This window comes from Chelonoidis abingdonii, chromosome 13, assembly GCF_003597395.2.
Source record: "Chelonoidis abingdonii isolate Lonesome George chromosome 13, CheloAbing_2.0, whole genome shotgun sequence".
NCBI lineage: Eukaryota > Metazoa > Chordata > Testudines > Testudinidae > Chelonoidis > Chelonoidis abingdonii.
Window position 1 is genome coordinate 23,698,662 of NC_133781.1, and position 14,885 is coordinate 23,713,546.

General features: G+C 43.4%; 1 protein-coding gene across 3 annotated transcripts in view; it reads right to left on the bottom strand.

Annotated features, from left to right (window-relative positions):
* Nucleotides 1-14,166, bottom strand: part of UTP6 (UTP6 small subunit processome component) — a 16,666-nt gene extending 2,500 nt beyond the window's left edge. The window contains exons 1-15 of one of the 3 annotated variants that reach the window (XM_032805654.2): nucleotides 13,936-14,166; nucleotides 13,082-13,166; nucleotides 12,287-12,328; nucleotides 12,103-12,195; nucleotides 11,389-11,436; nucleotides 11,056-11,119; nucleotides 10,463-10,581; nucleotides 8,888-8,965; nucleotides 8,034-8,115; nucleotides 7,106-7,187; nucleotides 6,301-6,482; nucleotides 3,796-3,875; nucleotides 2,187-2,264; nucleotides 1,844-2,011; nucleotides 922-1,002 (exon numbers count right to left, since the gene is read on the bottom strand). In XM_032805654.2, the coding sequence (XP_032661545.1) occupies nucleotides 922-1,002; nucleotides 1,844-2,011; nucleotides 2,187-2,264; nucleotides 3,796-3,875; nucleotides 6,301-6,482; nucleotides 7,106-7,187; nucleotides 8,034-8,115; nucleotides 8,888-8,965; nucleotides 10,463-10,581; nucleotides 11,056-11,119; nucleotides 11,389-11,436; nucleotides 12,103-12,195; nucleotides 12,287-12,328; nucleotides 13,082-13,166; nucleotides 13,936-14,027 (1,374 nt within the window). In that variant the 5' untranslated portion in view covers nucleotides 14,028-14,166. Of the gene's footprint in view, nucleotides 1-921; nucleotides 1,003-1,831; nucleotides 2,012-2,186; nucleotides 2,265-3,795; nucleotides 3,876-6,300; nucleotides 6,483-7,105; nucleotides 7,188-8,033; nucleotides 8,116-8,887; nucleotides 8,966-10,462; nucleotides 10,582-11,055; nucleotides 11,120-11,388; nucleotides 11,437-12,102; nucleotides 12,196-12,286; nucleotides 12,329-13,081; nucleotides 13,167-13,935 lie in introns of all 3 variants that reach the window. The other 2 variants (XM_032805653.2, XM_032805655.2) reach the window with 2 other exon arrangements.
* Nucleotides 14,167-14,885: the final 719 nt, after the last annotated feature.

Below are 14,885 nucleotides of genomic sequence, written 5' to 3' on the forward strand. Positions count from 1 at the left end.
TGTGTGTGTGTGTGTGTGTCCCCGTCCTGCCCCGACTGTTGCCCACTTCTCCGGTCCAGGGACCTTCCCTCTCCCTGGCCCCTATCACCATACTCTTTCCCCCCCCTCCCCGGGCTCCCTGCGGCCCTGTGCTGTGTGTTGGACAGTCACATCCAATCCCTTCACACTGCCCCCCTTTCCCCTCCTCTTAGTTCATAGCCCCAGAAAATCCCTCCAAACTGTCCTCCTTTTCCCCTCCCCTTATTTCATGGGGGGATGACAAACTGAGGAGGCGGGCAGGCAGTGGCGGTGAGGCTTTATACTTGGGGGAGGGGGGGTGTTTCCGCAGGGATGGGCAGCGTTGGGACGGGGGATGTGTTTCAGGGGAGCTGGGGAGCGCTTGGGGGGGTATTTTGGCAGGGCCGGGGGGTTTCAGCCCTCAGCTGTTTTCTTTGGAGTAATCTGGCCCTCGCTGCCTTACGAGTTGTGCAGGCCTGGTCTAACTGATTTTCAATGACACTTTAGATTCCGTCTACACAGCCCGGGTTGGCAGACTGGCGTGATTTACTGTGCTAAAAACAGAGGTGTAGATGTTGTGGCTCTGGCTGGAGCTGGGGCTCTGAAGCCCACCCCTCTCCCTAAGTTTCAGAGCCACAACTTCAAAGCGCTTTCTCCACAACTACTTTTAGAGCACTAGCCTGTCGAGCCAAGCTGGAAAGCTCACTGTCACAGGCTGCATGGCACTTAGTCCTCTTTAAACTTTTCCCCAAATGTTTCACCAGCACTGCATTCAGACTGGTGATCAAAGTCTGAGACAAGGGCTGCCTGCAGAAAACGCTTGTTAAGCATGCCCCACAGACTGTCCCAGTATCTCATGGCCATTATTGACTTTCTAGTTCATTTCACACAGTAAGATGAATTATATTTTCCTCAGCCAAATACCTGGTAGAGGGCTTGTGTGTCTTCCTTGCTGTTTGCTCCTTCACTCCATTCCACCCATAGAGTCCATAACGGTAAACAGCCCTATAAAAGAAAAGGAAGCAGTGAAAGCTTAAGGCCAAGTCTCAGTCTGATTTGCATAAAAATGCAATAGTCACCAGAGAGTTTAAAAACAATTTTATACAAACATTTCCAGCCAACATCCACTCATGTTCTAACCTAGATCCTGTACATCTGGATGCAAAAATCACCCATCAAAAGGGGCTGTCATGAACAAAGGACTAGTCCTCATGCACAAATAGCAACTACAGATTACATGCCTCCATAATCTTCCTCCTCTCCAGGTGGAAAATGCTGCCTGGCTTAACAGCTACCAGACATCATGCTTGGAGTGGGTCCTTTTGTTTTGCCAGATAGAGTCCAAGGGCAGCAGAAGGGGGAAATATATACCCTTCCTGTGTCCTCCACCTTCCTGGAGTTCAGCTGCAGGCATCTGGGTGAAGGAAATGCCCAGCCAGCTGATCAAAGCTCTCAACTCCATCTCCCTCCCACCCCCAGCACATCGGGGGCAGCTGCCCAGCCATGCAAAGCTGGTATGCTGGGATGCAAGAACACAGGGTGCCTCTCCAAGGCAGACACAGGGAATAGCAGCTGGTCAGTAAAAGAACATGGAACCTAGCACCTGGATTCATAGTTCAAATCCTTAAATTTCAAGTTTAATTTTTTTAAAAAGTCAGGATTTTGTTTGCATTTCACTGACAGACCTGAGCATAATGTGTATTTTGACTGGTGAGCCCATATATATTTATTTTAAAGACTGGTTTGGAGCTTTACAATTTTAAGTAAATATAAAGCCGCAAGTCAGAGGTTCTTGTCATAGAGTATTGTGCAACAGATTAAAATGGTCACAGACCTTAGATTTCACCTGTCTCACAGCTTCCTCAAAACACTGGGCCACATCGCTGCTGTTCAGCTTGATTAGCACCTGCAGTCTCGTGTGCCACATTTCCACCGACTGGCTGAACCGTTTGGTTGCAGCTGCAGCTACCTCTGTGGCCTTCTCAGTAAGGCCAACCTCCAGTAACAGATGAACCTGAAACAGCAGTTGAAATTAATCAACAAGACAGGTCCACATAGTTTATCAAGAAATTAGGCCCTGATCTGGCATTCCTGCACATCCAAAGCTCCTATTTACCTGAATGGCAATTTTGGGAGTGCAAGCAATTCAGAATCAGGGCCTCAATCTAGTTTCCTGCATATATCCTTACCCACTGTTTGTATAAAGTCTCTGGCAGCAAGGTGGACTCATGGGCTCTGCTGAACACACACAGAGTCCTTTCCAGCCTCTGAAAGAGAAAGAGAATAAGCTTTGCTGCTGAACATGCTAGAGTCTACCAAAATCCAGCTTATATTTTCAAGGCCGGGGCTTTCTAAGGAGCCCAAATCCCACTGAAATTCAATGGAAGATGGATGCCTAAGCCTTTACCCTCCTTATAAAGTCCAGCTTACAAGTGACATCAAGTTCCTCAGTCTTAAGGTTCCATCCTTCTTTTAGAGACAGATGCATACAGGTACCTTGCACACTGACTGCACAAGAAACATAGCAAAGCTCCCTTGCAGTTTTAAGGGCAGGGTCAAACCATAAATAGCTAATTTAAAAAGTCAAACGCAAGGGAAATACTTAAGGCAACAGCTTTCTTAATTCAGCCAGTCCGATTTAAGCACAGAAGAGCTGTGTGGAAGATTCAGCAGTCCAGGCACTAAAGTCTGTTCATCCAGATAATGAAAAAACTGTTCATTTACCCATCAAAATAATGCTCACTCTAAGCAAGTACAATTTTGCAATGCTAGTACAGCATATTAAGAAGTTTGTGCTCCTACAGTGCCTTTCATTCAAAGCAGCTCACAGCACTTGACCAACTTTAAGCTTCCTTTGCCCTCTGGGAAGCCAGCACGTATTATACCCAGCAGACTGGTCAACTGAGTCACAGAAAGATCAAGCAACAGGCCATAGTCACAGAGCAGTCCTGGAAATACAGGAGAACCAAGGATTCCAGTGCCCAGTTCTGGCCACTAGATTTTTCTGAATATTAAAGATCACCATTTCTTTTGAGAATGCTGCAATGAGACTGGACAAGAACCAGATATGGCAACATGGTCCAGAGGCTGGGGCAGTGAGACTCAGGAGACCTGGGTCCTATTTCCAGTTCTTCCACTGACCCACTGTGTGATCTAGTCTCTCTCTGCCTCGGTTTCTCCATCCGTAGAATGGGGAGGATACTTAAACCACTTTAGAAGGGAAAGTTAAGATCCCTGGATGAAAACTGTTATAAATATAACGAAATTTAAAAAATTCTTTGCTATTGGGTTATGTTAGACTCAACATTATTTTTATATAGCTTTTGTTTATAAAAGTATCAGTAAAGAAACTTAAGCAAAAGCTGCTAACTCACATTGCATATAAGTTCAGTTTGATGATTAAGGTTTTTTCCCTCCCACTACAGGAACTCAAAGAAAGTCCCAAACTTCTGGTCATTTACTTGAACCAAAAATGTTTAATCAGTGTCAGGCTTTCCCACCCCATACAGAACAAGACCGAGTCACATCTGAGTACATATATGCCAATTTTCAGCTAGGTGACCAAATGGGAAGACTGATTTATACAGCCCTGAAGGAGGATGCCTAATAGGGAGAAAAACTGATCCTTAATGACAGCTATCGGTCCAAATAACTAGCCAATTGTTCTCACATGAGCTGTATTATTTGTTTCAAATTGATGGAAATCTACCATAGTTTACAAGGGTATCACGAAGACAGACTATGGAAGTCAGTGACAGCTGGAGCTTTTGGTACTATCAATGTATAATGAACACTTACCTTCCGTCTCAATTCCTCACTGTTGGTTTTCCTGTTAAGTCTCTCCAGGCAAAAAGTGACATAGCATTTCCACATGGCCTCTGCAAAGTGAAAGGGACAGTTAAACACTGAACAAAACCATAGCGGAAAGCACAGACACCTGTCATGTGGAGGGAGAAGAGGGAGATGTCAAGCACTACTCCAATTATAAATACTATAGATAACGCATCCATAATTATGCCAAATGAATATTTAAAATAACTTGTCTGCAATATGAACTACAGATGTTAATGCTTAGCAAATAGCCTTCAATCCAATCGTAAGTTTACTCTGAAGAGCATTCAGGCCTCAAGTCAGTAAAGCATTTAATCACACGGGTAAGTCCATCCCCATTCACAACAGCACTTTAGCACATGCTTAACTTTAAGTGCATCCTTCAGTTCTATTGAAATCCATGGAACTGAAGCACATACTTTAGCATTTTGCTGAACTGGGGCCAAAATGAGGATGAAACATGGTTCCTGGAACGAAGGCCAAGTGTGGGACAAATGCATGGGTTGGAGATTATCCTCCAGGACCTAAAGGCACAGTAGCAGTAGGCCAAGGCTCCTAGTACCCAGGGAATTATAGAGCAGTCAGCCTAAATTCGATACCTGGAAAGGCACTAGAACAAACTATTAAACAATCAATTTGTAAGCATCTACAGGAAAATAAGGTTAAGTAATAGCCAGTGTGGATTTGTCAAGAACAAAAATCATGCCAAACCAAACCAGTTTCCTTCTTTGACAGAGTCACTGACCTAGTGAATGGAGGGGGAGACAGCAGACATGATGTATCTTGATTTTAGTAAGGTTTTGGACAATCCCATGTGACAGTCTCATAAGCAAACTAGGGAAACGTGATCTAGATGAAATTACTAGAAGGTGGGTGCACAATTGATTCATAGACTGTACTCAAAGAGTAGTTATCAATGGTTCGCTGTCAAACTGGGAGGGCATATCTACTGGGGTCAGTCTTGGCTCTGATACTAGTCAACATTTTCATTAATGACTTGGATAATGGAAAGAAGAGTATGCTTATAAAATCTGTGGATGACACCAAACCGGGTTGGGTTGCCAGCACTTTGGAGAGTGGGCTTAGAATTCAAAATGACCTTGACAAACTGGAGAATTGGTCTGAAATCAACAAGATGAAATTCAATGAAGACAAGTGCACATAGTACACTTAGGAAGTAAAAATCAAATACACAGCTACAAAGTGAGGAATAACTGGCTAGGTGGCAGAAATGCTGAAAAGGATCTGAGGGTTACAGAGGATCACAAATTCAAGGAGCCAACAACGTGATGTAGTTCTGCAGAATATTAACAAGAGTAAATATGTAAGACATGGGAGGTGACTGTCCCAATCTCTTCAGCACTGGTGACGCCTCAGCTGGAGTACTGTGTCCAGTTCTGGGCATCACACTTTAGGAAAGATGTGGACAAACAGAGTCCAGAGAACTACAGAAATGATAAAAAGGTTTAGAAACCTGACCTATGAGAAACAGTTAAAAAAAAACTAGGCACATTTAGTCTTGAGAAAAGATGACTGAGGAGGGACTTATAAGTCTACAAATAAGTTAAGGGCTGTTATAAAGAGGACTGCGATCAGTTGTTCTCCATGTCCACTGAAGGTAGAACAAGTAGTAATGGGCTTAATCTGCAGCAAAGAAGATTTAGTTCAGATATTAGGAAAACCTAACTACAAGGGTAGTTAAGCTCTGGAACTGGCTTCCAAAGGAGGTTGCGGAATCCCTATCACTGCAGCATTTTAAGAACAGATTAGACACACTTGTCAAGGATGGTCCAGGTATACTTGGTCCAGCCTCAGCACAGTGCGCTGAACTAGAGGACCTCTTGAGGTCTCGTCCATTCGTATATTTCTATGATTCTACTACAGCCCATGTCTTCCCATGGGCTGCCACCCAGAGATACCACTATCCAGAGATAGTGGCTGGTAAATCTATAGTCATTCCCTAAATAACCTATAGAAAAAGGAAGTGTTTAAACACGTCTGGGCCACAACTGCATTTACAAAGATCCATTCCATTGACATTCTCTGTACGCTGCTTAGTTATAATATATTTGAATTATATGGGTTTTCATCAGATAGATGCTTAAAACGGATTATTCTCAATGGTTTCCAAACAGTGGGCTGCAGAGATCAGGCTGGTTGCAAGCTCAGACTCTCCCCATTCTCTAAATCACATTCCAAAAAAAGCTAAAAATAAATGCTTTTCCAGTATGCTATTCCAGGTAAGCAATTACTGCCTTTGCTACAAGGATGTTGCAGGCTTGTGAGTGTGCAGGGACATGGCCCATAGAACTGGATATGGAGGAGGTGGTTTCCCCAAGATACTTGCTTTCTATTAAGATATGGGACCCTGTTATAAGATAGTTTAGGAAGTCTTATTGCGCATTTCTCACAAGTGCTACTATACAAAAATACTGAGAAACCCAATTTTAAAATCGAAGCAGAATTTCTAACCTGTGGGGAGCGCTGTCACTGCTTCGTCAAAGACTGCACAGCACCGCTCCTCCTTCTGGGCCACTTCGGATGCTTTCATCTGTTTAGATGTACATTCTGGGGATGGCAAGGACCCCATCTCCAGCTCTCGACGGGCCATGTAGTCCCATGTAAGAGGATCATCAGCATTCTCGGCCTGCAAGCTAACACACACAGTCCATGAGGTCATCATGTGCAAACTGCCAGCTTGCTTCAAGCTCATTCTAGAGGAGAGCAATTATGGAGTTGCCAATTGCCATTTTACTGCAAGGAGACAATTCCAAGGAATTAAATTTCATTGATAAAATGTTTCACCCTTCCATAAGAGGCAGTTAAGCAAAATTTTGGCCTCTTTCTTTGCAACAGTTCTTAAACTTGACTGTCAGCTTTAGAAAGAGCTCTTTTGGGAAAAAAACTGCAATGGAAAACTTAAGATACGCAATTACAAGCAACTAAGTGAACTAGGAAGTTATACATTTCCTGAAAATTGTTCTCCCGAGTGTAAAAAGTCATTCTCCAAGGACAAGAGCTTTTTATCTACATTTTATCAGTATGATCTCAAGTAAAGCCAATTTTGCATTATATGTACACATAACCTCCTCCAGAAAGTTGGCTTGCCTGGGGCACCAAAGTTCATTTGTTTGACACTAAAAGTGGTCTTTTTCTTAAAAAGGAAGTTTTGTTAGATCTTAACATCCAACATCCAGTACAGTGTCTCTGACACCAAACTGTCAACTGGCCAGAAATTAGGACCCCGCTGGTGATTTTTTTTTTTAAATCGACTTACTTTTCAAGAATTTCTTTTTGCAAGTCTTGTGTAAAATCAAAGAGCTTTGCAATTGAAAGCAAGGACAGGTAGAACTCAGCACCTAAGATCAAGAGAGCAAAGAAACTCAATGACAAGTAAGATACTACATTCCTCTAGTACACGGCATTTCTGTCATCTTTGCTGGTTTTCAAAGGTTTTACATATGTTTCCAAGAAAGCAAAGACAATATTGTAAAATCTGTCCAGCTACTGAAAAGTTATCATTCTAATGCATATATTAGGGGAGACCAGATGTTATTTATCTGTTTATTTTTCACTGTCTGTTTCACATTAGTCATTTGTACAAGCAAGGCCATGACGCTGCAACCCAAATTGTCATCAGGAGTCTTTTGGAGGGGAATGGCACTTTTTGCTTGAGTGAGGACTGCAGATTGAGTCACATCCTTTTTGACCCTGAAAATATTTCTATGCTTGGTTTTAATCCAGGTCATAGTGGAAAAAGCAGATTTACAACAGAGCATTTGGGGAAGAGAGAAGAGGTTAATGAGACATGCTTTATAATTTTTATCAATATCACTATTGTATCCAGAAGAGATTTTTTGAATTTTACAAATGACTAGGGGCCTGATCTTGTGTCTATGCAGATCCAGCGATTGTGAATTCAAACGTAAGGGGTGTGGAAGGGCAAGGGCTGCTATTTCAGGCAAAAGGCAGGTGAGCCAGAGAAGGTGCCAGCCTGAAAAATGGCTATGAATTACCATTTAGTGCTACCCATTTAGTACCTCGACACTGCTCAGGTTTTGTGCAGGACAGGGTGAATTTTACCAGCTGAGGCCACATCTCTGTGCATACAATGAAGCCAGGACTAGCCACACTAGATATCAGAGACTCACTCCAACGTGGTTGTTTTTCCATTAAACAAGAGGGGAAGGGAAGCATTCAATTACCTTTGATTTTCTCAATGGCATTTCTGTAGATTATTCGAGCCATTTCCCCATTAAGAACTTCCTCAGAATAACTGAACTCACCCTAAAATGTTGAGATAAAATTCTCTAAAGTTAGTTGTTTCTTTTTGAACTTCCATTCTCTGCAAAGATTTAGAACTGGTGATGGAAATTTTTCTCCACCACAACACATCCCCATCTAGTTTAGAGAGAGAGATGAGAATTAAATCAATCCCTACTACAAAAGAGAGGAAACCAGTTTAACTAGTCTTCATCAGAAACCAGTAATTACTTTTAAACGGGGGGGGGGGGGGGGGTGTTGTGTTACAGAAAACAAACAAAAATAAAAAGCCTTTACCAGCAACTGTTGTGTTCCCTTAAAGAAAGTCAAATAAATGTATAAACCATGTGATCTAACCACAAACCTGTAGCTAAAGGTCTGCTATCCACAAGAACATAAGTTATAATTGAATGAACAGATTGGTTCCTCCAAATGGCTATAGATCTCAGACAGTACATTTAACACATGCACTTCTAGCAGTGCAGGCAATTACAGCAGAACCTCGTTCATCCGATCTAATTGGGACTTGGGCTAGATCAGATAATCAAAAATTGAGATAACCTGAACAATGGGGGAAAGTGCAAGGCTGCAGCGCCATCTAGTGGCAACAGCAGTGATCACCGGCTTCTGGATCTGTGTGCACTGGTTGTTCAGTTTATGGAGAACGCCAAATAATGGAGGGTCAGAGAAATGCGGTTCTACTGTACTACATACTTCTAAAACCCTCTATCTTAAAGAGCATTTTCCTGTCTACAAAACAATCCATTTTAAATAACAGAAATTGCAAGTGTCCTACCAAGTCCATCTTGGCTTGTTCAAACTCTTTCTTTTCTTTTCTCTGCTTTTCTGCATGCATCAGCTCCATTCTGAAATACTGCAGGCAATGGGTGGAATAAAATGGGAAGGGAGGAAGGGGGTAAATATTTACAGTGCATGTAAACAAACACCTGGATATTTACTAAAGCAAGCTTTGCGAAGATTTGCAAGTAAGAACTTCCCACCAATGTCTGGGAGTCTTGTGAATGACTAAGTTTTGAGAAACAGCAATGAAGCAGCTATTTTAAAAAGACAGGATTAATGCATCACAATATGTCATTTGCTGACTTATTTTAAGCAACTGTAATTTAGCTTTGTTTGTGATAACATTGCATTAGCAAGTGGACAGTAAAACATTTTGGAAAAACCAATTACATCTTAGTAGTATTTCAGTTCACTGCAGCATCTGCTATTCCATCTTTGCTGAGATTGACAGTGAAACCGCCCATAATATATACATATTATGACATATGCACTTTAAGCAAGGGATCACTGTATAGCCCTAGATCCAATTAACAAGCATACGTACATTGAAATCAGATGACCGACAACCAGCCTTTTTCCATTTTAGAAATAGCATCTCCTATAATAGGAATCTCATGACCCACAATCAGCACTGACTTTCGTGGGAGTTAATCTTTGCCAAAGGCTCCAGGAACACATCCCTTAAGCCCCTCTTTGGGATTTGTTTTGTACTCAGTGTTTATGGTTGCTTCTATCAGTGAAAGCTCACTTACTACCTAAATAACAAGAGTGCTAGATACAACACAGTGCCAGCTACTATGATACTAACGAAGAGGAAGTTGACATTCTCCGCACTCAGGCAAGACTCCCATTGACTTGAATGGGAGTTTTGCCAGAGGAGAGAATGCAGGCTTCCTGTGATTAAGCAACCTTGCAGTAATGTAATTACAAAGCTGTTCTCTCTCTTCTCTGGAATTCACATTTACCAAGGAATCTTCATTGACTTCTAAACTGGCTCCCTACAGAAGCCATTTCTCAAATCTCATTTTCTCAACCAGTAAGCTTCGCCTGTAGCTAATGATGTGAAAATGAGAACTAAGGGTCTGATTCTCTTCTCATTTAGACTGTTGTAAGTTAGAGGCAACTCAACTAAAGTCAATGGAGTTACAGCAGCGTAAAACTCCTGGAGAACTAGGCTTTAAGCGAGTGCATCGGAGGGGTCAAGGCAAAATAGGCTAAAGCAAGCCTGATCGCAATGTAGGCTATTTATACTAAATTGGTTAAGATAAAACAACTCTCCCAAGCAGATAGTTTGGATCTCAAGTTCTAACCCAGAACATTTTTTTCTTGTAGAACTCCCAATGCCTAGAAACAGGCGTTTAAGTGTAACTCAGAATTTCTCCTAACCGTAGATGTGAGGATTTTACTCTCATTTGTTTAAAGCCAGTCTTGCCAAAGTGTCGTGAAATATTACCAATTTAAATCCAAAACCAATCATCTACTCACACTTCCCAGGACAACAGGAAACTAATCTTTGCTAGAGGGATCCAAGCAAACATAACCATACACAGAAGCAGAACCATAAACTCACTTCTTGATACAGTTTTGTAGACTCTGGATGGAAGCGCAATGCACGAAGGAACAAGTGCCTGGCACTTTCGGACGAGAAGCGTTCCTCCATTTCCCACTTGGCAGCCATAATCCACAGTGCTACAATGGGACACACAAATGGATCTGTTTCAGTCTCTGCTACAAGGCTAATGGGAGAAGAGAGGCAATTCTGGAAGGTACTGCCAAGGAAATATAATACATGACTTTAAACCCAAGGAGACGTGAGGGGGAGCTTACTCCGTTCAAAGTGTTCTACTTCAGGGATATTTGTGTAGTTCCCTGCTCTCCTTAGGGGATGGGCCTTCGAGGCCTGAAGTCCCCTACAGACACCATTTTTCCTGATCTTCTAGCATGAGCCTTCCTTGAGAGCCCTCTCATTGCAGTGACATTCCTTTTAGAGCAGCAGCAAGGTGCAAAATGCAAGAGAGGGATTGTTAAGGAGTTGAACTGGGATCTCAAAGAGTAGTAGGTTGGATTGACACTAGTTTGTCACACTATCATATTACATAGTTCTTCTAAATGAATCAAACTGGCTGATTTGAACACAAGACACTAAAAAGCATTTTACTGTACCTGGCTTGTTCGGATGAATGGCTAGCATGGCAGAAAACACCTTGCTAAGCTGATTTTTCTTATTCTGTAAAGACAAGAGAACTCCTTGAGTTTTACCTGTTGTGAACATTTTAGCACTGAACTGAACCATTTCCAACAAAGATGCAATAGGGAGCATTGACAGCCACACTACAATTATGATGAAAAAGGCATTTCCACTCCAACCCCACTATTTTTAGTAACTTCCCTCCCCAGAAAAAGACTGCCTTTTGGGAATGGCATTCCTCATATTTGTTCAGCATTAAAGACATTACTTCTATAAAATTACAGAAAAGTAACATTTTGAATACCCACCCACTTCCTGCAAAAAGCCACATGCGACAACCACAGCTGCACATCATCCTATTGGAAAGGCAAGGAGATAGGATTAACTAGGAAGAAACAACAATGCAATAATACATCTTTAGAATGTGCATTTTGAAAAGTATAGAGCGTACATTTATTATGACTGAAGTACAGCAATCACTCTGCAGCTTCTGGTTCTCCCTTCCTTCACACCTTCCACCCATGCATGCAAACCCCTGCATCCCTGCAAGGATGCCATCCCTCAATCCCAAAATACAGTCTCACCTTTCCTCATCATCTGCCTGCACCATACAGAACTCATCAGCACAGTTCCTTCATCACCCTGAAGAAGTATTACTGCCAGATGACTCAAGGAAACACCCTTCACCTGAAACTACTCCAAGTTTTCAGCCCTTGCCAGACAAATCCACATGGCAATATTAAGAACTATAGCAGCTAGAGAGGAGAAAGACCTAGTAGATCACAGAGTCTATCTGTCCACAGTGCAGAATATTGTCCCTCCAAAAGGCTGTGTATCAGATACTGGAGCATTACCCCTAAACTACTATCATCTGAACAAACATGCATTTAACTTTTCTTTTATATTCTCCTGCATTATCACAGATACTTGTTAGCAGTTATGCTTGTATTTAGTCTCTTACATCACACTGCATCAAGAGGTTGTTTAATACTGCCAGGCCCTACAGAAAGAAATGTGCTTACTTTCCATTTTTCTGTGGCACGCTTGAAGAGGCCATGTATTCTCTGCACAATAGAATACTCAATCTCATCTTTCTTAAATGAATATCCAATGCGCTGAGGGGTAGGAAAAAATAACAATTAATTTTCCCGCCCTGCCAAGATTTGATTTATGCTACTTTGCATTGTAAGGAATTCATCAACTTACCGATCTCCTTTTCTTGATCAGTTCCAACAGATTAATTTCATACTAGGGGAAGTGGAGAAAACAATTACAACATAACTGCAAGAAAAAAATTAATCTCCAAGTCAACTCTTTATAGCTGTTATATAGCTAATTAGGTGGACAATAAGAATGATATCCATGACAGAGTAGCTATCAAGTTAGAGCCAAACATTTGTCAGTTATGCAGCTACAAAAGTTGCCAGCACTCCAATTGGACTATTTATATCAGGTGTGACATCCCAAACACTCTCAAGCACCCTAAAGTAGTTTAAAAGTTCAATTAATTACGTTAAATGCTACCACAAAATAGTATCAGAGGGGTAGCCAGGTTAGTCTGGATCTGTAAAAAGCGACAGAGTCCTGTGGCACCTCATAGACTAACAGACGTATTGGAAAATAAGCATCAGCTGTGTCTGACAAAGTGGGTATACCCATGAAAGCTTATGCTCCGTCTGTTAGTCTATAAGATGGCACAGGACTCTTTGTCACTTCTTACCACAAAATAGGTCACACTTCATTAATAATAATAAATTGCATTTCTCCAGCACCTTTAGGAGAGCGTCTTAGCTAAGTCTCAACATTTCTGAATGGAGAAGGAAACTGACGCACAGCAAAATTAGGTGCCTTGTCCAGGGTCACAAAGCAAGTCTGTGCCAGAGTCAGGAACAGAAACCAGAACACCCGATTCCCAGTCCTGTGCTTTAACTACTAGCACATGCTTCCTCATGTAATGTTAGTGTTATTAAACGACAGCCAATAACCCTTAATAAAACATACCTGAATGTAATTGATAAAGTCTTCCTTATGGAGAGCTCTCCTCTGTATTTTGTATTCTAGAGCTGAGGCCTTCTTAATGACTGCCCTGGAGAAATGTAAAAATTCCATTTCTAGGCATTCTTTAATTATTCTTAATCCCCGAAAAACTGACATTGCTGTAGTGTACAGCAGCACAGGCATTTCCACAGGGCAGGTTTTAAGTTCAGTTTTGACAATGACTGAAATCAAATCTCACACTTCTGGTCTTCAGACCATGCCTGGAGGAGTCGAGAAGGATTTTTGTTTTCCCCAATGCACAATTGGTCATATGTGATTAGAAGTGGGGATGGAGAACAGTCAACCTTCCTCTAAAGCTTCAGAGGATGGCCACAGCGGAGATGGGAGAAGGGATCGATACTGTGAGGTGCTACAGAGAAACCTCTATCTTAGCTGCCCGGCTGCTGTGTCTTGCTCACATGCTCGGGGTCCAACTGATGTCCAGGTCTGAGGCTAGGAAGGAATCTCTCCCCAGGTCAGACTGGCAGGGACCCTGGGGGGAGAGGAGACTTCCTCTGCAGCCTGGGGCCGGCTGGGAACCTGAGCACCCCTTCCCTAATCAATCCCCTTTCCCTGCCATTGCAGGGGGGCTTGGCTATTAAGCTGGCACTGCAACGCGGAGGCCTCCGCGGTGGCACGGACCAGTTTTGTACGTAGCCCAGCTAGACTGGGTTCCACACAGGGGTCCTGGAGGATATTTCATGGCCTGGGATACACACGCTGCTCACGGATCTCTCTCTCTCTCGGCCTTACACCCTATGAAACCAACCCTCTGCCCACACCCCGCTCCGGCCCCGACCCCCCGCAGCCCCTCTCACCTAATCTCCTTGCGCGTGAAGAGCCCGACCCGCTCCAGCTGCTCCAGCTCCGGGAGCCGGGCCTCGATGCGCTGCTCGATCCTCTCCGCCATGGCGGGCGCTGCAGCGCGGGGCGAGCGGCTCTGCCGGGAGAGGGCCCGGAACAACCAGGGCCCATGTGCGACTCAGCAGCCCCGGCACAGCTTCCGGCCTGGCTCTCAGCCCCGGGAGCCGCCACCTTCCCCTTCCCCCTGCGCCGGACACGTGCCTCTGCCGCCCCCTGCGGCTCCAGCTGCAACTGCGGCCGGCGCCGGCTGCCGAGGCATCAGCCGCTGCAGCAGCCCCCGGGAGCCGGGCTCTACCCCAGCCCCTGCACAGGTCCCGCCGGGCAAGCCGGGTTTGGCTGCATGTGTTTCCAGGGGACCTTTCTAAAGCTCCTTTCCTACAGGCCCTGATCCGGCGAGTGGATCTGGAATCCCAGGGAGCCGGGGCAGCTGCTGGCTGTATATTGCCAGCTCTTCTTGGGAGTTGTTTGTAGGTGGTGGGTTTTGTAAAGCCCCCAGCTCAGGGCCGCTGTGGCTGTAGGAGACGCTCAGTTTTCGCTTAAACAAAAAGTACATGTCTAGCAGTTTCAAGCAGAAATCTGAAAAATGTGACCCCTCAAGGCTAAATAAGCCCCGAGAAGACAAATATAAAGAACCCCTGATTTTAAAAATCCTGAGATTTTTTAAAGTAATCTTACGATTTTTTTCAAGGCCTGACTCATCCTTTTTGAACACTAGCAGTTGGTAATACTGCCCTCCTGCACTGAGCTCCTTGCAGGATCAGGGTTTAACTCTCCCAAACTGCACTTAGACCAGAACAATTTGAATTAGGTTAGTTCAAGAGTTAGTCCCAAATTTCATCCTTTTGTTTGTTCATTGTTCAACACTGACAAAAAAAGTCTTGACCTTTTGAATTTTGAAATTTTT